This window comes from Ambystoma mexicanum, chromosome 1q, assembly GCF_040938575.1.
Source record: "Ambystoma mexicanum isolate Mex_15411 chromosome 1q, UKY_AmexF1_1, whole genome shotgun sequence".
NCBI classification, from domain to species: domain Eukaryota; kingdom Metazoa; phylum Chordata; class Amphibia; order Caudata; family Ambystomatidae; genus Ambystoma; species Ambystoma mexicanum.
In genome coordinates, this window is record NC_090922.1 from 1,482,790,885 (window position 1) to 1,482,816,637 (window position 25,753).

General features: G+C 44.9%; 1 protein-coding gene across 1 annotated transcript in view; it reads left to right on the plus strand.

The window, feature by feature from the left end:
• The first annotated feature begins 260 nt into the window (after positions 1 to 260).
• Positions 261 to 25,753, plus strand: part of LOC138550176 (uncharacterized) — a 47,307-nt gene continuing 21,814 nt past the window's right edge. The window contains exon 1 of the mRNA XM_069642390.1: positions 261 to 3,859. Within this exon, the coding sequence (XP_069498491.1) occupies positions 1,861 to 2,961 (1,101 nt within the window). The 5' untranslated portion in view covers positions 261 to 1,860 and the 3' untranslated portion in view covers positions 2,962 to 3,859. The remainder of the gene's footprint in view (positions 3,860 to 25,753) is intronic.

The window sequence follows — 25,753 nt, forward strand, 5'->3', positions numbered from 1 at the left end:
AGGCTCACAGAAAACAATGGAAATACTAAAAGATTATGCTTATTGGCCACATATGTCCCAAGATGTAGAATTATATACTAGAGGATGTCTAGTATGTGCCCAATTTAAACCTGCTTCACCAATGCATAGAGCTTCATTAATGAAAAGAGGCCTAACTCTTCCATGGTCAGATTTGCAAATAGACTATGTAGGGCCTGTAAAGAGGTCGAGCAGGGGGAACCGGTATATTTTAAGTGTGGTATGTTTGATGTCGAAGTGGGTTGAGTGTATTCCTCCACCAGATTTTAGTGCGCAAACAGCAGCCACATTGCTGGTGAACCATGTGTTTTCAAGGTTTGGGTTGCCACAAAGAATAGAATCAGACAGAGGAAGTCATTTTACAAGTACTCTAATGAGTAAGGTATGGCAAATACTGGGTGTGAAGAGAAAGCTACATATCGCATATCGGGCGGCGTCTTCAGGTGGAATTGAACGCAGCAATAGGTCTGTTGTGGACATTTTAAAGAAATTCGTGGCAGAAGCAGGTTCCAGCTGGGATTTACGCTTACCTTTGGTTCTGATGGCAATCAGATCAACTCCTGCCAAAGCAACAGGTATTAGCCCTCATGAAGTTTTGACAGGTAGGAAAATGGTGTTACCACAACACCTGCTATACAGGACACAGTTCATGAACACATTGATGAACTGAGGAAGCATTTACAACATGCATTTGCTTTTGTACAGAAAAATTTAGAAAGAGCTGCTGACAGTGCAAAGTCATATTATGATAAAAAGACGTCAGTAAAGGAATATTGTGTGGGCGATCAGGTGTATAAATTTCATTCTGCAAAAGGTAAACAGAAAAATTACAAATTTCTAGGAGCCTGGCAGGGGCCATATCGAATTATAGATGAGGTCTCTCCTGTGGTCTATAAAATTTTGAAGACTGAAGGTGAACCAGAGCAGTTTGTTCACGTAAATCAAATAAAACCATGTCACCCTAAACATGAGATTAAACAACTTGAGCGTGTAGAAGCAGATAAAGTCCCTTGAACATAAAAAGGTAAAGTGAATGGGTCTAGTCAATAGAAGTGGCAGAGAAGTTAAATAAAGATGGTTGATTATGATAATGGCACATAAACACTGTAATATATGTAAATATATATACAAAAATGGAAGCTAAAATTTATGGAATTGGTGTGAAAATGTATTAAATATTGAATGCTGTTTTATGTATGTTTGTTTGTTTTCTCTTTAACCTATGTTTAATTTCAGAAAGCAAGAGGAAAAAGGGCGAAATATTTCACAAAGCAGGTTTTATTTTTGGTAAAAAGGTGAAGTTAGTATTGTGCTATGTACTTTATTTATTTTCCATTTGATTTAGAATATTAACATATTTGTACTTGTAGGACACGGGACCAGAGGCCACGGGAGATGATGGAGTCCTGGAGCCCACGTGGACGGATTCCGGAGAAGCCCCGGAAGGGGGCAAAGAACAAGGCTGCAAAGCAATCAGCACTGAAGATGACACCGACAATATGGATAATTATGTTGATGTTCGGAGGGAACTTCAAAAATTCTGAAGCACAGGTTGTCATTGCACCTGGACCAGCATCTGGTATTGCGGTAGAAGAAGCACCAGGATTCATCATGAGTGATAGAAAGATGATTTTCCAGAACATTTATATACCATTGAATCCTGATATTTTGATAGAAAAACATTTTAACAACACTGGAATTAAAGCTGAGCAGACTAAAGAGTGGCTGGAAATAAGAAAAGAGGACGCTAAGCAGTCAATAAGAGATGTATTGATGTAATTGGAGAAAACATTTGTGAATTCAGCAGACATTAAGAAGAGGAGAGGAAAAAGAGGTGCAGTGATGCTTGCGATCTCATTGGTAATGTCTATAGTTGGAGCCATTATAGGTACAACGATATCAACAGCCAATGCCATTTCAGTAGGGACGCTGAGTACTAAAGCACAACAACTGAGAGTTGACCTAGAAATAATACAAAAAACATTAGATGGGATTAGAGGGGTATTGGATGAACAAGTAAGGTTCATAAATGAAACTGCGATCATATTGAATGAACAAGCGGATGTGATGCAACGAGCAACTAATCTGATTATTAAGCATGACAGAACACTTAGTGAGATTTTGAATATAATAAGTCCTGTTGATAGACTATTAACGAATTATATGAGAGAAGTTCAAACTGCAATTTCACAATTGATTCAAGGACATATACCATTGTACTTTGTTTCACAGGATATTATTCATCAAATGATAGAAAGGTTGAGTAGGAGGGAGATTGATGTGATACAGGTAAAAATTGCATTTGAAATGGGTAATGCAATGCCATTATATGTGGACTTGGATAGGCTGGAAATTGGGTTCTTACTATGCATCCCATATGTAGCTCCTGAACTTATTTATCAAACCAAGTGGGTACACAATGTGGGATTTTGGCAAGAGGATAAATGTATTAAGACTCCAGAAGTGGTGGCATTTCAGTCATGGGAGCCTGAAGTTTACTTGATACCAAACTTGGAAACGTGTGTCAAATTTAAAGAACAAAATTATATGTGCCCAGGTAAACCGTTTGTTCCTGATGCTACAGACGCTATTTGTGGTTTGAAATCTGACCCAAGTATATCAGAAGGATGTGAAGTGATCATTAGCAATATGGGGAGTGAAGAATTAGCACAGGCCAAAATGGTCAAAGGTAAATGGTTGATCAGCACCTGTTTAACATTGTTTCATGTTACGAATGACATTTGGGAAAGCCAAGTAGAAAATATTGAATTTTTTCAAAGGGATGCATTTCCAATAGACCCGGACCTAGAATTCTTATTGAATCATAAAGAGAAACACGTAGTGAAAATGAATCTAAGAAAGAACAACATTACGGTTAGTAACCTGGGTATAATAGAAGTGGAAAGATTTAATTGGGGAACCTGGGGGGGGAACGCTCTATAGTGGGTTTAGCTGTCCTGCTGCTGTTTTATCAGTAAAAATGAAGATGTTGCTCATGTTAGTGGCTGCAACGGGGAGAGAAAGATATCCCAACACGCATACATTTTAAAAAAAGAAGAAAGGGAGCAAGTTGGATTTCTTCCAATTATGGCTTGGACCACTGCCAAAATTCTCAGAAAAAGGAGGGGATATGTAGGATTATTTAGCGTGTTTTTGGAGTGCAGCACCACTGCATGAGATCAATGTATTGCTATAATGCGGTACAAGCAATTGCACAATTTTTTTTTCTCCTGAAATGCCTCTGTTGCAGGAGACACATTAGAGGATTAATGAATTAATATAATTAACAGTACTAACATGATCTTAATCAAATAACATCATAATATGTTCTCCAGTGCAACATGAGGTGGAAAAGACAGGCTCTGAAAGTCATTTAAACGTGCACTTGGATTCATTTTTTTTTTCGCTGTTCACTGTGTTAGCTGGATGTGAAATCTGCATGCCAGGAAATGAGTAGATACAGTTTCTAAACCGTATAAACCAAGCCATTGTTAAAAGAGGAGGATAGATTATTGTGCATTTTCATTGGTGACACGTCACCTTAAGGGCTGTAACAGAGGTCTCTTGGTACATTTCAGGGAGGAAGAAAGGCAGAGGACATTTTACACAGCTCTGGGGAAGACTTGGCTGGAGTTTCTATGGGGTTTCCTGATTGAGAGGTGCTGTTCCAGTCTATTGCTGACTTTCCCAGACTGAAGATTCCAGTGAATAAGCACCGGCTTGAGAGGCCGCAGATCAGAACTGCAAGTCCTTGCTGGGGTGCTTTGAAGGAAAGCCTTGATCCATTTAAAGAAAGCGACCAGTCTGGGGAGTTCGCGTGCTAAACAGCTACAACTCGCTGGTAATTATCTTGTATGAAAGTGAGGGTGCGGTATGTGCATGAGACCGATTTTAGACAGGCAGCGTAGCGATAGCTTTTCACTGTGTTCAAATGACACATTTTAATGTTGCCAGCTGAAGGCAAAACAAACGATGTCATTTTTTCTCTCTCTTGTGCAAATATGAAAGGAAATTCGTAGTGTTCTTGCATTTTGTCTTTCTCATGTTTTTATTTCAGAAGAGGATTGTCTCACGAATGGTAATGTATCATTGTAAAATGAAATTGTGATAAAACAGTCTGCCTAAGAGTATTCTTGTTTCTGTTTCATTTGGTGTCTAAAAAAAATATTATGCCATAGAGGGAATGATGCTTAAAGCGCCAAGTTACTATGCAGATAAAGTAGTGTTATGAGCAATTATAAATAGCTGTGTGCGTGGTTCCACTCAGTGTATATATGTGTGTGTAATTTCTGAGTGGAGCATAATGAAATAGTTTGCTGGACGTATATGAGTCAGCAGAAAGAGAGGCCTCTGGAAATAGTTTCACTAATGTAAATAAATAAGTGATTATACCACATGTTATTGTGAATACTTTATGGAAGTATAGCTCACTGGAGTAGATAAATCAGTGATAACAGCCATAAGTGGCATTCCATATGAAAATGTGGTGTTCTTGAATAATGTAGAAGCCTGAGGCCTCTAGAGATCACAAGAACAGTCTAAACAAAAAAAAGGGGTTTTGTATGTTGGGGCCACAAATAAAACAAAGAAATTATGCTCATCACTATACCACAACGAAATGCATACCAACTAAATGTATCTGTGTACTGAAATAATGCATATCCACTATATTACTATAATACCAAACCCAATCTGAATGCAAGGAGTGATTATTGCTGAATTACTTTATTTTTGGCGGTAAGAAAATACCGCTAGGCCCCAAATCTACACGAAATACCCTACAGACACCCTCTTCTTGGAGCAGAAGGCAAGACGATATTGCCTTTGGAGTAGGAGGCAGGCCAGTTTGTCAGAGGGTGAGCTAGAGGACTGCCACTTCTGCTATGCAGCTTAGCAGTTGCATTTCAAAGCTGCCAAGTTAAAGTCATACCAAGAGTTGCATTTAGAGGCAGGCTTCATACGGATCCTCATGATGGGGGCAAGGATGTCCAGGGTGTTGGGAGGTTAACTAGAGCAGAATCAGAAGGAGAGTCCAATGAAGGGGGTGGAGGAGGGATGAAGGAACAGGCAAATACATTGACAGACACACGCTTCATCAGACGAATGATGGAGGAGACTGGCGGTGCAGGTGGAGAATCATGGTCAAGGAGGGGAGGTCAAGGTGGGAGGTAGAGAGTGGTCAGACCAGGAAAGAGGGGTAGTTAGAGGGTTGCACAGTAGGATGTCTGTTGAGATGAGAGAATCCAAGGTGTGTCTGGCAGAGACGGTTGGGGTAGAGGGGAGGATTGTGAGGGAAAGAGTTGCAGAGGTTGCGAAAGGGGACAGTCGCAGCATCAGGAGAGTCGAGATGGATGTTGAAGTCCCCAAGGAAGATACGTTGGGGGGAAGAGGCAAGAAGAGAGGAGGAGACATCCGCCCTTTCCGAGAGGATGAGGGAGGTGGGTCCAGATGGCCTATAGATCGTAGCCAGAGTAAGAGAGAAAGTAGACAAGAGAGATAGCCTGCAGACAAGGCTTTCAAAGGAAGAGTAGGTTTGGGTGGGGATGATGGAGGCAGGAACCCATTCAGGGAAGATCAGTGCCACTCCGCCACCAGGCTGGGAGGGCCTGGGATTGGACAGGATATTTTAGCCCTCAGGGAGAAGAGTGTCAAAAGCAGTGACAGAGCTGGCCTTGAACCACATCTCAGTGAGAACAAAGACATCAAGGTCTTGAAGGAGACAGATGTCAGAGTTTGATAGCAGAGCAAGAATTGAGGGTAGCTAAGGGAAGCTGGTGGCCTCTTTTAAATGTTTTTCAGGGTGCTGCAACTGGGGAGGGTAGGTGAGAGGGGTTGAGGGATGTAGGGGTGGAAGGAGAGAGGGGAGTTGAAAAGAGATGGAAGACACCTGTCAAGAAGAAGGAGGGTGGGCTAAGAGCCCTGGGGCATGATAGCGCTGTTGTGATAGACATTAATGGTGCACTTGGAGTATGTGAAGTGAGCCAAGAGCACTTCCCATCTGGTGCCACCAGTAATGGGTCAGGAAGAAAAAGGAGAGATGACAGAAACCACATGGGGAGTCCATAAGTCAGAAGAAGGAACAGCTAAGAAAACGGCAGTGATAGTCTGTCTGGAAGAAGCATTGATGTAGTTGTATGTAATGGGCCTTCAGGGTTGGATCTCAGAAATGCCTTTTTAAGTTTCTTACTTCCAGACTTTGTGGGTGAGGGAGGATAGGTGATGGAGAAGAAATTTGAAAAGATAGGGGAAACATTGAGCATCATGGGGGCAACGCCAAAAAAGGGGGAGGAGAAAGGTGAGTAGCAGGGGAGAGGGTTAGAAGCACTGTGCACAATAGAATTTCACCAGGTGGCCGGGTAGACAAAAACAATGAGCATTAGAAATGCTCAGATTCAAGAGTCATTAAAACAGTTGGAAAGCACATCTAAAATCGGAATTGCCAGAGAGCACTACCATGCTGTGCAAAATAAGAGGATGCACAGTTGGAAAGCACACCTAAATTTGAAATTGCCGAAGAGCACGACCATGAAGTACAAAATGGAGGATGCACAGTTGGAAAGCACACCTAAATACGGAATTGCCAGAGAGCACCAACATCCAGTACAACATGGAGGATGCACAGATGGAAAGCACACCTAAATTCGGAATTGCCAGAGAGCACCAACATGTATGCAGTACAACATGGAGGATGCACAGTTGGAAAGCACACAAATACAGAATGCGTTCTTTGGACAGAACATTTCACCTTTTGGGAAACCTGAGCTTGGAGGCTGTAAGGCGAATCTCAGCCCTTTTTTCACTTTGAACTCCCGCTGCTCGCCGCTTCGTTCCCTGGAGGGGGCGGAGCCACTTGGAGCTCACGTGAAGTGTCACGTGACCACAACAGCATCCAAAACGCACCTGCGTCCAAGCGAGCGGTGCGTTCTTTGGACAGAACATTTCACCTTTTGGGAAACCTGAGCTTGGAGGCTGTAAGGCGAATCTCAGCCCTTTTTTCACTTTGAACTCCCACTGCTTGCCGCTTCGTTCCCTGGAGGGGGCGGAGCCACTGGAGCTCACGTGGAGCGTCACGTGACCGCAACAGCAGCCAAAACGCACCCGCGTTAACCCTCGCGGCGTTGAGCCCGGCAGGGGTAGAGGGCGCTGGCTGTTGTGCGGCTGTTCGGCGCCGGTGGTGCCCAACTCGTATTGGGGAGACTGCGGAGAAATCATCTTTTTGATCCCTTTTAAGGGCACCCAAATCACGCGAGGTGAATGCAGGAGGAAGCTGACAGCGCAACTACCTGAGTTCCTCAAGAAAGAAAGCAAAATCTACCTGTATAAAATCAAGAGCAGCGCGAAAGGTGCACAGAGTCTGTGAGTGGAGTAAAAGACTGCTGCAGTCCGCAGCAGACGCAGGTAAGCGGGATCCATGGCTGAGAATGGCCCATTGACCCGTTTAAAACTAAAACAAGCATTAAAATGTCAGGTCGACCATGGTTGCGATAAGAGCCTCTTAACGGACTCTGAAGAAGTAGCACCATCATGTGATTTGAGGGGGTATGACTGGTCAAAAGAGCGGAACACTGCGGAAGCAGAATCTGCATATGCTTCTGCCATATGCCCGTCCTTGCAAAAACTTGTATCTGATAAAATATCACAATGGCAGCTACTTGCAGAGAAAGGAGGTATGACAGCTATGTTGCCAGGACTTGAGACAAATGAAATCATAGTTGCTAAAATAAATAGAAACTCAAATGGACAACATGCCGCCGCTGTAGCGGCGGTTGTAAGCAACAAATGTCATATCAAAGAATGTGATAAGACTCTAAAATTGACAGATGCATGTTCTGAAAGTGCTAAGGTGCCTGATGTGATTGAAGTGAATGCAGGTGTCTTTCAATCACCTTTTGATGTTACTGACACGGAGCTCTTGGAAATTGAGGTCCTTAATAGATTCTTCCAATCTAACTCACTAAAATTAATGTTTCCAACAGAAAATGCTGACCTCAAAAATTCCCTGCTAGAGACTCAAAGAGATAATACCCAACAGGCACATGTAAACAATATACTAGAGAAGAGAAAAGACCCAGACATCAATGAAAACATAAGAGGAAATGAGGCGATAGGAACCTTGTGTAATCTAATAGCTATAAGCCCTGCTGGCACTGGTATTAGAACCATCAGCCTGTGAGTCAACAGCACGAGAAAAAAAGACCATCCATGTCGAATCTGGGGCTCGACTTAGCGGGCCGTGAAGCCCGCTTGACAGAAAGACTAAAAGCAGATTTTGAATTAATGAAAGGAAAGTTATCTGACAGCTTCAATAAAGTAAATAACGGAAGACAACATCGGTCTCTAAACAATCAAAATACAGGAACACAAGTAACAACACAAGCAATACTTGAAACAAATTCAAATCAACAAACGATGCATGCAAAAGGAAAAGTACCCTATAGCGGGGAAAAACTGCAGATTCACGCAGCCGTCTCTGCAAGGAAGTGATGCAGGCCATCGAGGACGTGGAACAGAGACCTTTCGTCGTTGGGATGGCGAGATTCGTCATTGTGGGAAGATCCCGGCTAGCTGTTCAACGCCGAAGCCTGCGCTTTTGATGGGAGAGTGTGAACAAAAAACACAGGCACCGATTAACTCATCCACCCGAATCGGAAAACTCCACAAACGAAAATTTTAATTGTGAATCAACAAAAGATAGACAAAAACAAATCAAATTTGTCTGTGGCAGCAGCCATTCAAATACACAACAACGTGTTGGCTGCAACTTCGCTGGCACTAATTCCATTTATAAAGCTGTATGACACATTGACTGAGGCGACACAAAACAATAGAGCGGTTCTTGGACATATAATGGAAAAAATAACTACAAGTTCGGCTTGGCACTCACGATTGGAAGCAGAATCTGTCCAGCACTTTGAACATGTTAATAGATTGCATGACACAATTCTGAAAGAAAATAAGGAAAAATCACTCCTAATGGAGACAATTGCTGAGTTATTAAAACAATTCCATGAAAACAAAGCGCCACACCTACGATCATGCTTTAGTGCTGTAACAGAGGGAAAGCATGTTGGAACGGAGTGCGGTAGTAATTCAATTGTTGTTAACTTAACAACACCCAGTGGCGCAACGGCACCCTCAATCGTGGCGGAGGAAAACACTCAGGCTGAAAGTATATCAAACACAGGGGAAAAAAAAGCCCCGGAAAAGCCTAACTCCACCGGCGTAGATAAGCACCTCAAAGAAGAAAAGGCCCGAAAGTGAAAGAAGTAAGCAAGCTGGGTTGGACTGCAGAAATATGGAGGAAGAGGAGGGAAATCGTGGTGAAGAGGCATCAGTCTCGGGTGTGGCAGTAGCCGCTACTAAGGAATCCTATGGGATATTCAGTGGATTGGCAGCGAATATTTCCTTGAAGGAAATGTTATCAAAACCGCAAGCAGTGACAAGCGACTGCAGAAAAAAAATCAATGAAGACAAAACATACAGGGAGATCGACAAATCAGACAAGAATTGCAAAAAAATTCATAAGAAATTTGACGACGCCTCCTAAAACTTCATTTTTTTTCAAGGAAGACAAAAAATTATGAAACGATGAAACATACGCACAAAGAGCGGTCTTCAATACCTGTAAGTGGAACCACAAAATCGTGCACTGGAAATCCAAAGAAGAGAATGAGACTCGACTCGGATAAGAATTCAACTCATTCAGAGATGAACTCAATAGACCTGTGTAATTTATCCACCTACACCGATGACGACGAGGAGGATCAAAACATGGAGTTGCATCAAGGACCAAAAACCATATCGATGACCAACGAACGTGTGGTATTCAAAGAATGGCTAAAACTCAGCACCTGCTTAAGCCACCTACAATGAAACAGGGGAAGGAGACGAAGCAAGACCGAGAGTCAGGAGTTGCTGAATCTTTGAAGGTGACAAGAAAGAGACCGATACTTAATGATCATGCCAAGCGAGATTCCCTAATAAAATTGAACCCAAAACATACAGCGGCACAGCAATTGGAAAAAAGACGATCAGTAGAGACTACTAAAAATGGTCTGAGCACAATTACACACAAAGTGAGAATTGAAAACGTGCTCCCAGATGACATGGATGTCAACTTGAATAGAGGTAATATCATGAGGCTGCTGCACTCAGTGCCGGCCCTAAGAACCATCAGGTCCGAAGACATTGCAATAGTGGAGTACATGTCTGAAGACAGAGTCGATCGAGTGCTACTGCACATAAACTCTCAGGCTGTATGGAAAACCATGATGGGTGCAAAAGATGAACTACTATGTCTGGGCTTCGAATCTGCTGAATATGAGCAAGCGACAAACTTTCTTGATTCGGAAAGCAGAGAAAAATGTACTAGTAGGAAATCCTTAGAACAATGTCGAGATGAGATAAGAAAACATTTGACAGCTGAGTCATCCCAGCGCCTGCAAATCGGAATTGGAAAAAACAAGCAGAACGAGAATTAGCTATCTGAAATTGGACAGGAGGGTGATTCGACTTTGATATCGTGGAATACCCGCGGATTCAGCCATCTGTATAACGATTTCCCAGTTGATTTGACAAATAACTTCGCAATCTGTTTACAGGAGACATGGATGCGATCTCCTCCCTCAAAGGATGGCTACTTGACCTTAATAAACCCAGCTGTAAAAAACACACAAGGAAGACCTTTTTCCGGTCTATTAACCCTGGTGAAGATTGGGACAACATGGGAAGTCATTGAAGAAAACAACCCTAATAGTCATGTACAATCAACTCTCTTACAACAGTCTATTGGACATGACAATAAATTCCAATACTTGCTTCTAATTAATGTCTATTGAAACCCGTTGAAAATATCTACTACAAATGTTGTCACCTCGGTAATGATGATAATCGATAAAAATCAAAGAAGTCATCTAGATCTATCGATAATCATCTGCGGCGACATGAATATTACTTGGTTCGACACAGATGAATAGTTATTCTCTGACCACTCAAACAGCAAGCTACCAAACTGCTCGCGAAGAAAAAAATGGGACAATGAAATAGAAGCACGTAACTGTGTAATGGTAAATGGAAACGTAAGTGGCCACAGTCCGCCTAATTACACCTGGCACAATATGGGCCTTAAAATGACTTTGGACTATATTTGGGCGTCTCAAAATCTATGGTCTACAATTAAAAATCTGAAGATCGTGTCGACCGAAAACAGTGACCATGACCTGCTGATCATGTCATGGCCTTTAAAACGCCGAATCACATTCACAAAAATGATCCAAGTCCTGGAAATAAACAGTGGAAGAAACAGGCTCAGACTAAAAGCAAACCAAATTAAGAAATTGACTTCAGCCCTACTAACAGCTGATAATGAGCTGAGCGGTCCAACAAATTACTTGAAATTACTACCATGCAAATGTGAAAAAACTAAACATAGTGGAAAAACAATTCGTATTCATCGTCACATCTGGAGTAAAAAAATTATCCAAGAAAATAAACAATTTAAGAAGGATATAGGCGAATTGAAAAATCGGTTCGGAACAGCCGAAGAACAACAAAGAATTAAATTAAGAAAACAGAAATACCGGAACTGGCTAAAAGCCTTTAAATTCCAACGAGACCAAGAACGCGGAGAGAAAATGTTGGGGTTAATAAAAACAAACAACACAAGAGAGATCTGGTCAATCCTGAATAAAGGTCACGAAAATCACTCGAAGAGATTTGAAAACGGAGTTGCTGAAGGAGAATGGCACAAACACTTCCAAAAGGTATTTTCAACGCAAACACTGCAAAAAGAGATACAGCCGGCATGTGAAATCTCAAAATGGGATGTCTGTGACTCTAAAGAAACAATTGAAAATGCTATCGGAAAACTAAAAAACTCGAGAGCCGCAGGTCCCGATGGTATCACGAATGTGATGTTAAAAGAAAACAAACATGAGTGGTCCGAATTTATGGAAATCCTGTTTTCTGTGATCGCAGACCAACAATCTCTTCCGCCTTCATGGTCAGAGGCAATAATTGTGCCGATCTATAAAAAGGGCAAACGGGCTGACCCTGCCAACTATCGCCCGATTGCCCTTTAGGACACGATTGGCAAGGTGTTCGCCACGTTCCTTCAGAAAAAACTATCATCTTGGGCAACAAGGGCAGAAATGGTGGACATAAGACAGTCTGGCTTTACTAAAGGAGTCGGGACAGAGTTGAACCTGGCAATTGTAAATATCCTGAAATTGGAGGCAATAAAGAAAAAATCAAACCTGTTTTTTGCATTTATCGACATGCAACAAGCATTTGATGCAATAAACCGCAAAAAACTCTGGATGAAATTGGAAAAGCATAACTGTCCAAAATCACTGTTAGCCCCAATAAAAGCATTACATGCAAACACCACGGTGAGAATCCGGATAAATGAACAAGAGGATCTCTCAGACCCGATCGCAACAGACAAAGGGGTAAAACAAGGGTGTCCACTGGCAGCAACGTTATTCAAACCATTCATCGCCGACGTACCAACTGCCCTAGCAAAGGCAAAATGCTTTGCGCCACAGATCAATGGATCCGCAATAAGTTGTGTAATCTATGCCGATGACCTGGTCCTGGTCGACCAAACACAGATCGGGTTATGACGACTTCTCCATGAACTCCAAAACTACATGGACAATAACGACCTAGTAATAAATGTTGGGAAAACTAAAATCATGAAGTTCGGAACCACTAAAGGAATAAAAAATAAGAACTTCAAGTGGCAAATATACGACAAAGAGATTGAGATGGTAGAGGAAATCCGCTATCTAGGGATAAAGATCAACACCTCAATACGTGAATGTAGCTGGGTCCAGGAACTTTGCCAACGAATGCGGACCTTAGCCCTACAAGGAGCACGAATACAGTCACTTTATGGCAAATTCTCTATGATCCCGACACGCACGTTTTATCTGCAGAAAGTGATCCCTGCAATCACATTCGGAGCAGAAGCTGGGTGGAACATCGACTGTAAGATCTGGAGCCAGCTTGAAGGGATGTTTTGGAGACGGGTGCCGAGATTGCCAACATACATCTCGATGATAATAATAAGGCATGAGTTAGCATTAGATGGACTCTATACCATTGTCCTATGGAAATCACTACTATTACTGCGGAAAATGACCATGCCAGTCCCAGGACCAGGATTCAAAATGTTCTCCTCACAACACAATTGCGGCAATTCGGATCTGCTCCAGATATGGTCTCAAAAGGTGAAAGCAATAATGGTTGAAGCAAATATTACAATGGGCACATTATTGATGCTACCACAAATGGTGAAAAAAAACTTAAAGAATGGTCATGGCTCCAAAACGTGTCTAAATATGAAAATCTGGCGACAGCTCTAAATCTCGGAATGTCAATGAACAAACTGGATAACATGCCGAAATATTTGCAGCAATTTCCCTCGAGACATCACCGAGATGGTTTCTTTCATTTGCGCATAAATGCCTACAAATCAAAACAAATGCTATATATGCGACATATGGAAGACACAGCAGACAATATATGTAGATATTGTAAAATAAATGAAGAAAGCACAAAGCATTTACTAATGGAATGTACAGCTCTTAAAGATAGGCGCTCACTACATATAGCAAATACGCTCCAAAAACAGGGAATATGGAGGACTTGTGGGCTTGAATTCTGAGTGGGAGTTCGGTGCACCTAACTTGCTCTGTAGTGAAATTTCTGGACAACATTTTTCAAAAAATTAGAGCTGAGGAGGTCATGAAATGAAGTCTGTAGAAGGTTGTATAGGAAAAGCTAATCATGGAAAATCTGAAATTTTGTTAAAAAGTTTGTAATAAACTAAACAATAAAAAAAAAAAAAAATAAATAAATAAATACAGAACTGCCAGAGAGCACTAACAAGCAGCACAGAAATGAGGGGACACTGATGGAAGGCTCACCTGAGAATCCAAATTAAGTTTTTACACAGCATATAGCATTCAGTAAGAGACGCACCTGGGATTTCACCTCCTATCCACGTCCTTGTGGGACGAAACGCTGGTTATTTTGAACTGTGCTGCAAGAGCTCACTGTGTGCCAATTCCCGCCCGTTCTGATCCTGTCTGCACCCTAGGGTTCCAAGATGGTGTGCCTCGTCTCCAGCCCCAGGCCGCCTAATCTACCGGTAGAGATGCTTTCGTGCCCCGCACGCCCTCCCCTCACTTCTATGGCAGCCGTTGGAGACCAGCACCAAGGCTGCCCGGCCCTCACTGACAATACCACCCGAGGCGGCCCCCGCTGCGCTATGTGCTGCTTTCTACCTGCCTGTCCCCGCAGCCACCACTAGATGTGACAAAACACAGGACATCTTCCTGTGTGGCAGAAGACAGTGGTTTGTAGCGCGTCATCACCGGGACCAGTCTGCTGACAGCTGGTGGAGCCCGCGATCACTCTCCTGTTTGCAACCCGCTGGTCTGCCAGGCCACTTTGCTGTAATTGGGGAATCCACCAATGTGTACTGCTTCAATCCCCTGCTCTCCGCCCTCTTTTGCAAGATCTTCCAACTTGGATCGGGCTTGCTTTAGTCCACTTTGTTTATACCTTTTGGCCCTAGGCTCACAGTGTTTCTTCTCCGGTGGCCATCTTCAAAGGTACATCTCACCCACCGCCATGGCAGAGGTGATAGTCATGAGGAAAACAGTTTTCCAAGAAAGCAACTTCAAGGGAGCCCGATGGATAGGCTCAAATGGCAGCCCCATAAGCTTGGAGAGTACCACATTAAACTCCCACGCCGGTGCAGGGGCCTTCACTGGTGGAAAAATCCTGAAGAGGCCCTTGAGGAACTCCTTAGTGAGTCTAGGCGACCACAGAGAGAGCTTGCTTGGACTCTGGGTGTACCGGTAGATGGCAGCCAGGTGTACCTTGACTGATGCATGGGCAAGGCCAGCCCTGGCAAGCGAGAGCAAGTATGGAAAAGCTGTGGCGCCATAAGAGGGAGAAATCTTCTTTGATGGCACCACACTGTAAAACCTGTCCATTTGTGTTTGTAACAAGCAAGTGTAGATGGACCTCTGGCCTTAGCCAGAACCGTTTTGCATTCCAAGGGCACTGAGTAGTGTCCAAACTCTAGGACTGCCGGAGCTAGATTGCCAGACTCAGATGCTGGATAGTGGTGCTGGTGCAGGATGGATCCTCCTTCCCTGAAGGGCAGGTCTGAGAGAGGAGACAGTCTGAATGCTGGAGCCACCGAAAGGTGAAAGAGGGAATTGTTATAATAGTTTTTTTATAACACGCTTAATACCGATGAGGTTTCTAAGCGCGGACCTGGGATCCGAACCTGTGTAGCTCTGAGTCGTCTTGCTTCCAAGCTGAACGTGTTGTCACTGAGCTATACTACTTACCTGTAACTCTTTTTCTCCAGCATGGGTCTTACACGGAATCACATGTTATGAATATTCCCCATCGTCAGGCTGGGAATCCTCTGTAATATAAATCATTATAGCTTGAAGCCAAAATAACTGAGTCTCTTTAATAGCCTATACTGATCCAGCCAATGACATTGGCCATCCTTTGCTCCACCTCTGGTGGCTAGCTTCAGATTTCGTTGCGCACATAAAGTGGCACTAGAAACTAAGAGGAGCCATAAAGGGGAAGAAGGGAGGGCAGTATGTGAATCCATAAGGACCCATGCTGGAGAACAAGAGTTACAGGTAAGTAACTTGTTCCTTCTCCAGCATGGGGTCTTACATGGATTCACATGCTATGAATAGGATTACACAGTAGTACATATACACAACCATGGGAGCTGGCAAGGCTCAATAGAAGCAATACGACTTACCCCTGGAACAAACATATCTCAAGAAAACAGGTTGCGATGCACCCTTTGTCAGACACTAGACTCCTCCCTGGAATACATGTCGACACAGTAGAATCATGTGAAGGTGTGAGAAGACCTCCACCTAGCAGCCCTGCAGATATCCAGCAGCGGAATACGAGAGAGGAACGCCATTGTGGAAGCGATGGCCTGGTGGAGAGAGCTTTTGGCCGGCATGGCAACGTTCTGTTAGCCAATTGATGGCAATGCATGATACAGCAGGAGAGCCACCTGGAAATGGAAGCCTTTGAAAGGGCCTACCCATGCCCGACAAGTCCAAAGTTGACAAAGTCTTTCGAAAATCCTTAGTGCGTACCACATAGAATTAAGGCAAGCGACACGTCCAGCAAATGCAAAGACCTTTCAGCAGGCGTAGCAGGGTTTGGGAAGAAAGTGGAAAGGCCAAAGGTTTGTTTAAATGAAAGTCAGACGGGACCTTTGGCATAAAGGACGGATGAGTTTAACAGTTACTCAACGTAGTGACTACCTTACTACTACTTACTACTCCTAGTCCATAGTCCCCTTTCCTCCATACTTTTGAGACATTTCGTCCTGTGAGACGGGACCGGAGCGCTTTTAGTTAAAAAAAATATCAAAATGAAAAATGTGTCCTTCTCTTTTTATGCGGGGTACCGCACGCAGCCGTAACCCCGCCTTCCTTAGCTCCGCCCCGCGCATCGCCCTTCAGTCCTTTTCTATCGCCAGGTCTGAGACCATTAAGCAATAATAGAGGATACTAATTAGAGGGGACGGCTGGCGGGTGTATGGAGGAAAGGGGACTATGGACTAGGAGTAAGGTAGTCACTACGGTGAGTAACTTTGTTATACTCCTACGTTCCGTCCCCTTTCCTCCATACTTTTGGGAGATTACCAAGCACTCCTTACAGGATAACGGGTGGATGGAACTCCTTTACTGAAAGAGGTTTTTGAGAACAGCTTGCCCAAACTGAGCATCAGCACCGGAGCTCAGATCTAAGCAGTAACGTTTCACAAACGCTGATGGGGAAGCCCACGTAGCTGCTTTGGCAATAGTTTCCCAGGGAACATATTTTTGGAAGGCAATGGCAGCTGCCTTGCCCCGCACAAGATAGGCATGAATTTCCTTCAGAGACTGAAGGCCCTGAATGGTATACGCCTCAGAGATACAGGAAGCAATCCATCGGGAGATAGCTGCTTTCGAGGCCGGCTTTCCTTTCGGGTCACCAAAGGTCACCAAGAGCTGAGAAGAGCTCCGAAGATTAGATGTTCTGTCCAAATAAAACTTACATCCAAATTATGCAGAACCCTCTCGGCATCCGAAGCCAGTTCTGGAAAGAAAACTGGTAAGAAAATAGACTGGGTTCAGATGAAAATCGGATACCACCTTTGGAAGGAAAGGAGGATTGGTCCGAAGGACAACCTTATCCTTGTGAAAGGTGAGGAATGGATGTTCTACCGACAAGGCCTGATGCTCGCTTACACGCCTTGCCGAAGTCACCGCAATCAGAAAAGCCATTTTCCATTAAAGGAATTTCAAATCCGCTGTACCCATGTGCTCAAAGGGTTTATGGCATAAAGCAGTAAGACCCACATTCAGACCGCAATTTGGATGCGGTTTACGCACAGGTGGATACAGATGCAATAGACCTGCAAAGTGCCTTTTAATGACAGGGTTTCCCATGGAAAAAGAGCAAGAGTTCGAAGACAGGTAAGCGGCAATAGCCGACAAATAAGTCCTGCAAGACAAGACATGCATGCCAGAAGCTGCCAGATGAGGAATGAAGGACAGCACTGTGTCGATGGCAGCTTCTCAGGGGTCCAGCTTTTTTGCTAAACACCAGTGACAGAAACTGAGCCATTTGCTCCTATACTGAGACCTGGTCGAAGGTTTTCTAGCCACCTGGATGTTATGCATATTACCTGCAAACTAATTGAATCTTTCTAAAGATTTGAACTCGGGCATCAGGCCGCCTAGCTGAATGATTGTGGAGAGGGGTGCCACATCTGCTGATCGCTCTGGTGAAGCAGGTTGGGAATCAGCAGAAGTCTGATCGGTGAGCAGACTGACAGATGCTGAAGCTCCGAAAACCAGAATCTGGCTGGCCACCACTGGGCTATGAACAGGAGAGTGCAATTCGACGTGTTCCTGAACTTGCATAGTGCCCGGTGAATCAGAGGAATAGGCGGGAAGGCGTAGGCCCTCATATTGTGCCACAGAATCTCGAGAGCATCCCCCAAGGAAGAGGCTTTGAGCCCGTTCCTGGAAGCATAAAGAGGAAGTTTCCTGTTCGATGAGGTCGCAGAGAGGTCCACTACTGGAATGCCCCAATGGTGAAAAAGGTCGGAGAGGATCTCCGTGTTCAGCTCCCACTCGTAGCTTTCCACCGCTCGCCGAGTGAGAGTTTCTGCCGTTACATTCATCTGGCCTGGAATGTGTACCGCCAACAGCTAAACACTGTGCTGAATGGCCCATTCGCAAATCTGAATGGCTAGATCTACAAGGGGAGGTGACCTGGTACCCCCCTGCTTGTTGACGTAAAACATGGATACTGCATTGTCCGTGCGGATCCGGGCCACTTTGTTCACAATCCCTGGCTTGAAAGCTTTGAGCGATGGAGGAACCTTCTGGAAGATCTCCTCCCACCAACGAAGACGACGCTGAAGTGCCCAGACCGAAAGGGAGTCACAGTAGAAACACAAGTCCCAAAGGTGATCCGGTCCCAGACACTCCAAGCAGAGAGAACGGGGATCCGCCTTAGCAGAGCAAAGTTCGCAAGAGGAACAAGTAGCAAAACCCAACCGATCCGGCATAGACGGAGGACTACGCGACTGCAGAACCGGAGCATGAGAGAAGGACAACGGGAAGGAAAAAATATCTTCCCAGTGACGTAAGTGCGTCCAGCCTCGACCGCGCAGAGAAAAGGACTGAAGGGCGATGCGCGGGACGGAGCTAAGGAGGGAGGGGTTACGGCCGCATGCGATACCCTGCATAAAAAGAGAAGAACAACACATTTTTCAATTTGATGTTTTTTTTTTACAAAAAGTGCTCCGGTCCCGTCCCACAGGACAGAATGTCCCAAAAGTATGGAGGAAAGGGGATGGGGCGTAGGAGTATGTAGAACCACATTGGCTGGAGGAAAAGACAAGTATGGAGTCCTCCAATACATCTGGCTGAGGTGATTATCACCAGAAAGACAGTCTTCGACGAGAGGAACTTCAAAGATGTCTGATGCATAGGCTTAAAAGTAGCACCCATCAGTTTGGACAGCACCACATTTAACTCTCATGCAGGAGCCTTCACTGGAGGTAATGTTCTGAAGAGGCCCTTGAAGCTTGTGAGAACACAGGGAGAGCCTGCCACGAGTGAGTATACTATGATATGGCAACCAAGCGTACTTTTATGGACACATGGGTAAGGCCAGCCTTAGCCAAAAGACCAGGTAGGGCAGAAGTTGCAGCGCTGAGACGCGCTGTGTTGAAGTGTTCTGCAACTGGCACCACACCGTAAACCGCTTCCAATTGTGTTTGTAGCATGCAAGTGTAGAGAGAGAACTCACCTTGGAACCAGGCCGACAGGTTTGGGGATGCTGGATCATGGCAAGATTGCCCCTCCTTCTGTGGATAGCAGGTCTGGAAGAGAAAGCAGCTTGATGGCTGGAACCACTGACAGGTGAATGTTGGGGTACCAGATCTGTCTGGCCACACCAGTGCAATGAGGATCATTTTGCAGTTGAACCGTCTGAGTGTGTTGATAACACGTACAAGCAGCAAAATTGGTGGGAATGCGTAAAGGAATCGTCCTTCCCACAGGAACTAGAAGTCGTCCCACAGACTCCTTGCCTGAGGATACTTGCTGGCAAACTGTTGACACTTGGTATTGGCTACTTTCGCAAACAGGTCGATCTGAGGCCGCCCCACTCGTTGAAGATCCGGGAGGCTTGAGCTTGCTGGAGCTCCTGCTCGTGGCAGCACCACAGCTCCCGGCGGAGTGTTTCTGGAATGGTGTTCTGAACGCCTGCCCAATGGAACGGGATCAAATACATCCAATGAGCAATAGCCCAGCACCACAGGTTCTGCGCCTCTAGAGAGGACAGGCAACCTCATACCACATTGCTTCTTGATGTAATGGTGTTCGTGTTGTCCATGAAGACCCTGACCACTTTTCCCCAGAGCCGAGGCTTCAAATACTTTAGAGCCCAGAAAACCGCCTGTAGTTCCAGTACGTCAATATGCAACACCTTCTCCTCTGGGAACCACAGGCCTTTGGCATATAGTTGGCTTTGTGGGTGCCACAACCTTCCAGTGAGGCATTGGTTGTGACCTTCTCTTGATAGGCTGAGATACTAAAAGGGAGCTCCCTGTGAGATGTAAGGACGAATGAACCACCAGCGTAGGGCTTGTCGAAATACTTGGTTGAGGGCTATGCTGTCGTTCCATGAGCCTGAGATCTGCTTCCACCTGGTGTCCAGGAAATCCTGAGGCAGTCTCATTTGCAATCTGCAGTGAGTGACCAGATGGATGCACAAGGACATCATCCCTAACAGGGATTTAATGGACCGCACTGCAGCAATGCTGGCCGATGACAGCCATTGGACTTTCCCTAGGATGGTTCCTATCCTTTCCTCAGAGGGGCTCGCCAGACACAATACTGTGTTGAGACGGGCGCCCAGGAACAGTGCGTCTTGGGATGGCACCATGCAAGATTTCGGATAGATTATAGAGAATCCCATAGAGGTTACAGTGTGGACCATCTCTGCTGTATGTTGCACTGCCAGCGCGTGCAAACGTGACCGGACCAGCTAGTCATCCAAATAGGAGTAGACGTATACTCCCTTCCGACAAAGGAACGCTGCAACTGAGGCTAGTCACTTGGTGAACACTCTTGGGGCTGATTGAAGGCCAAAGGGCAATGCCTTGAATTGGTAATGTCTTCTTTGGATGAAGAACCCTAGGAATTTCCTATGTTTTGGGTGATTGGGGATGTGGAAATATGCATCCTCAAGATACATCGTCGCCATTAAAATCCCTCTTTCAGTTGGCTGAGCACGTGCAGTAACGTGACCATGCTGAATTTCGGGGACTTTAGGAATTTGTTGAGACAACGAAAGTCTAGGATAGGCCCCCACCTGCCTGACTTCTTGCGAACCAGAAAGTATCTGGAGTGTACTTCGGAGTCCCAGAGGTGCAGGCATTAGGACCACTGAACTAGATGGTCTTGGTGGATTGGCCACAAGAGCCGACCAAGAACCAGAGGAGGATCATAGGCCACAGCTGGTAGGCGCTGCTGTATCTCTGTGACCAGAGTGTGGAGAGTTGACAAAATGTCCAAAGAAACATCAAATTCTTGTTAGGTGTGTGATGACTTCACCTTTTTAGGTACATTCCATATGGAAGCGTCCCCAAAGTATCTCAACCTCTTGTCAGAGGGAGTACGATCTTTGGGCATGCTAACCCTGGTAGAGGCATGACTGCGCACAGACACTGAGTCCGAGGCTTTACTTTTGTCCAGTTATGAGACAGTCTCCGATGGCGATCCTTTCTCGTTTTAGAGAGGAGAAAGACTGGCAAATGGCGCATCCTTCCACATCGAGGTCCAGTAAAAGCACTTTTTATGGCGGTCCTCGATGATGACTTTCTTCGACATCTGGAAGAGGATCTTTTTCTCTGCCTCAGACATGGCGTGTGGGATAGGTCCAAAACTTAGTTTGCGGCCACCCACAACATAGCGATCCAATGGAAGGTGGGATCGAGACCGGCAACGGGTCCCCACTGCCGACAAGTCACAACGGTGACAGAGTGAAGAAAAAATTCTCAGAAATACCCGAGAAGCGATACTCGAGGACTCCCAACACGAAACCGTGGGGTAATAATCTGAAGATGGCCACCAGGGGTGGAGCTAAGGACGACGAATGTCATTGGTTGGGGCAGTACGACCCAAAGTAACAGCAATAGGCTATGCAAGCGGCAATGCAGTTTTTAGCTTAAAGCTAAACTGTTTTAGTTTACTGAGGATTCCCAGCTTGACGACAGAGAATATTGATAGCATGTGAATCAATGTAAGACCAATGCTGGCGAAGGAGGGAAATTTACAGATTAAGGATACCTAAATAACAAAGAAATATGTTGTTACTCACGCCATCAGTCCTTTCCCTACTACCCAATAGCTTGCACTGCCTATACAGAATACAATACAAGCTAGGGTGGGAAGAAACACCATGTCCAACAGGCTTCAAATTATGCAGAACGTCTTGTCCACAATAAGAATACCAACGAGTATTACTTGCAAAATGCATGTGCTGTTGCTCATGTTGCTGCCCTGCAATTCTATGTAATAGATAAATATATCTGGCTAGAAACAGGCGGTATTATTAGAGTATGCACCCATGATAGAAACAACCGTTAACCTTATATAGATTCCTAGTCTTGATTCCCCACTCATCACCTAAGATTAGTGGTCCAGATATCTCCCCTTGGGCATATGCTTAAATTAAAGAATCGGATGGTTGGGTGATTATACCCCCCACCCTCCTCTAAAAAGACCTTCCTTCTGAGGAAGTCCGGAAAGCTTTTATTAACAAAAGTAGAAGATGGGAATATCAGACCAGATGAAGCTAATCTGTAGAAATTAGAATCAGCATTGCATTCTTGTTGAGCCAGAGAGTCTGCAATGTCCTGTGGAACGTTGTGGTTGAAAAAAGGATTCAAGAGCTCAGCCTGATTAGCCCAGAAGGAAGGAGTCGCCTTTGCCCAGCCATGAAACAAGGCAATCACAGTTACACCCAGAGGGCTTTACTAATGCTGAAGCATTGATCTCTATGGCGCTAAGAGCTCAGGGGCATTTTGTAGGACACTTAGGCACCCTTCAAAAATTTCATTCCCTCACAATATTTATGGCCCAGTGGTGGTTCCTGATACCGTACCACTGTTGTAAACAATTCTTTTGTCTAATCCCTGCTGGAGTGGGATCGTTTTTTATTTTAAGAAAACGCTACTTTTAAAGGTGATGGTGTGACAAAACCACCAAAGCAGGTTCTCTGCTGTCTGGACTTAAACATTTCTTTTGGCTCTCAAAGCGTGTGTGGGTTTTTAACCTATATAAACCTACTAAAAAACCATGACGCTCTTGCAGGGTTAGCAGACAATGAGCTTAAAGTCTGTGGTCCAAAACAGTCTCCAATCAGATGTAAACATCATTTTCCTGCATCTAAGTGTGCACGTTGGAAGCCTTCAGTTGCCTGCTCCTGTGACATAGATCGACCAGTGTCATCAAGCCCAAGCAGCCTCCTTCAAAAGTTACATTAATCTATATTCTGCAGCCGCTTTTAGGGATACACTCTGTAAAACACAGCAATTTCAAATGTGCATTAAACAACTGCCCATAACCATAGCCAAATTCCCCTAATGCAAATCCATATCAGCATGCTACAGTTGCCAAAGTATTATTCTTTTTCCAAAGTCTATGGAGAGGAGATGTTCCCCTTTCTCAGAGGTAACAACCCAAGACCATATCGGCATAGAAATATTACAGACCAGAAAAAGCTTGTCCACAGGGGTTCGGAATTCAAAATCTGGTTTTCAGAAAGCCTTTTTCCAAAGATCTGTTGCACATTATGAAACATAAGTCTCAATAGCCAAAACAGGGATTTATAGGGTGTAGGGGAGGATTGGTCCAAAAGACCCCCCCCTTGCCTACATCCCCTCCCCCGGTGAGAGCCATGGCTCATTAGGCGTACCCTCCTTACCACCAGGGCCCAGGTGGTGGATGGCTCACCTGTTGAAGACATTGCCCAAACATATTGAATTTAGCTAGGCCTCAGAAACCATTTTGTCTAATAAAGATGGTGTGAGCTCGGCGCACTACAGCGCGGCCCCCACCTTTGGAGAGTTTCAATTATCCCTGTGGTCACAGCTCCCTGGCAGATCCGCTGTGAGCCCGTTCCCACGAGCAAGACGGACATGAGCTAGTGTAAAATACCAACACTGTAGCATTTCACCTTCCGCAGTGTATCACTGCTCCCAACATGACCCGGCCAGCAGAGCCTGGGTGGAAAAAAGAACTGTAAAATGGCCCTCGGAGAAAAGCAAAAGTTCCCAAATACTAATGCCAAAACTACCTGCGATAGGCGCATTTTCTCCACAAATCTCTTTGATTAAGAAAACCTGTAAAATGTATAAATATGGTAGAATGCATGTTTACATGGCATTAGCAATGAAGCACCCACACCACTACAGTTATGTGCAAATAGTAGAAGCGTCCCGGAGGGTTATTTGTTATGCGTATCATTGAAAAGTTTACACCCCACTGTCCCGCGCCATAATCGAACTAATGCTGCTAGAGTGTAAAGAAAGACAAATGCAACCATACTGAGGGCTCATGTGAAGGACGCGCGGGAATGCACCCCTCATGTGTGTATGTCCAAGCCCCTTATGTGCCACTACCGTCACGTACGGTGGCGAGTCGTTTTCTATGTGCTCCACCAACCTCACTACTACCTCACTTACTGCAAATGTATATGCATATAACAAAATGGTGTAGTTGTTAAAACATAGTGTCCAAATAATGTGCTCGGACTGGCTATATTTGAGAGGCATTTAGCGAAGTTAAAATGTAAGCTTTGGAATGATTCAATGAGTATTGTATAGTATTCGAATGTTTATGATGCTTTCACCTAAAATCGGCAACACACGAGGAAGATACCTTTTGTGAATATGTGCAAGGCCATTCCCCCTCCCTCCCTGCAAAGCCTGCCAGACGAGAGAGCAAAGGGCCGCGCCGCGCTGCTCCACCTCCCCCAACTAGGCTGGAGCCGCTTCAAAGATTTGTAGTTCCCTCTGCAGCACCCAAGGCCACGGCCCGCCACCTGCATTATTTACAGCCCAGCAGTAAACCTCCGCCTGAATACACAAATCCAGAGGCGCCCTCTCTTAAACCCCACAACCCACCGGATCACCTTAGGTTAATGGCCCCTGTAAAATTAGGACACCCAATATTATGGCAACATTACAGCAACACATTCATAACGACTTCTAACAAGACAGGAGGACATGTACCGTCTGTCCCATGCCCTGAGACCCAGCCCCACGACCTACACCAATATTATGGCAACATTACAGCAACACATTCATAACGACTTCTAACAAGACAGGAGGACATGTACCGTCTGTCCCATGCCCTGAGACCCAGCCCCACGACCTATGGTACCCGGTCAACAGGACACTGGTAACCATGTACTGATGAATCGCCATTAAACCCCTCTCAAGGTGCATTCCTCCTGTGTTGCATTAACCTGTAGCATAACCTATTGGGAGATTTACTAAAGAGGATAATATCGCAAATGACTGAATGACTGCGGTGTGCATGGCCTAGGGCAAAGAAGTCAGGAAAATACATTCATCTCTGACACTAGCCACAATGGCACAACAACACTGCCCAGATGGACCCAGCTGACCCACCAGGCCGAGCCCAACCCACGAGGCTGACCAGTGACGTCCTCCAGCCAAGACCAACCACATCACAGCAGCACCTATAGCTAGTCGTCGCCACCCAATCCCATTGAACTTGTGCCCCCTATAGTGTGTAGGTTTTGATGACGTTTTTTGTAAATATATACGCCTGTCTTTGCTATTGTCAGACAGAGCGCTCTCGGAGTTTGCAGAGTTCTTTGCATGCCCTATTCTGATTGATAAACTCCCATTTACGCTCACCCGCACTTGTCTTGGCTTTATTCCCATTCTGGGAGAGTCCATCATTGTCTCTCATTGCGGGGAGGATCGTGCTGGTTCGGGATGCTTGCCTTCAGTGGTGACCCCGAAAGCGTGATTATTATTTTCTCCCAACATATCCCTACCGTCCCCTTTGGCACGAAAATCTCTGGTCGAAAAGGTATACGCACAGTGCGCCGGCTCAGGGAG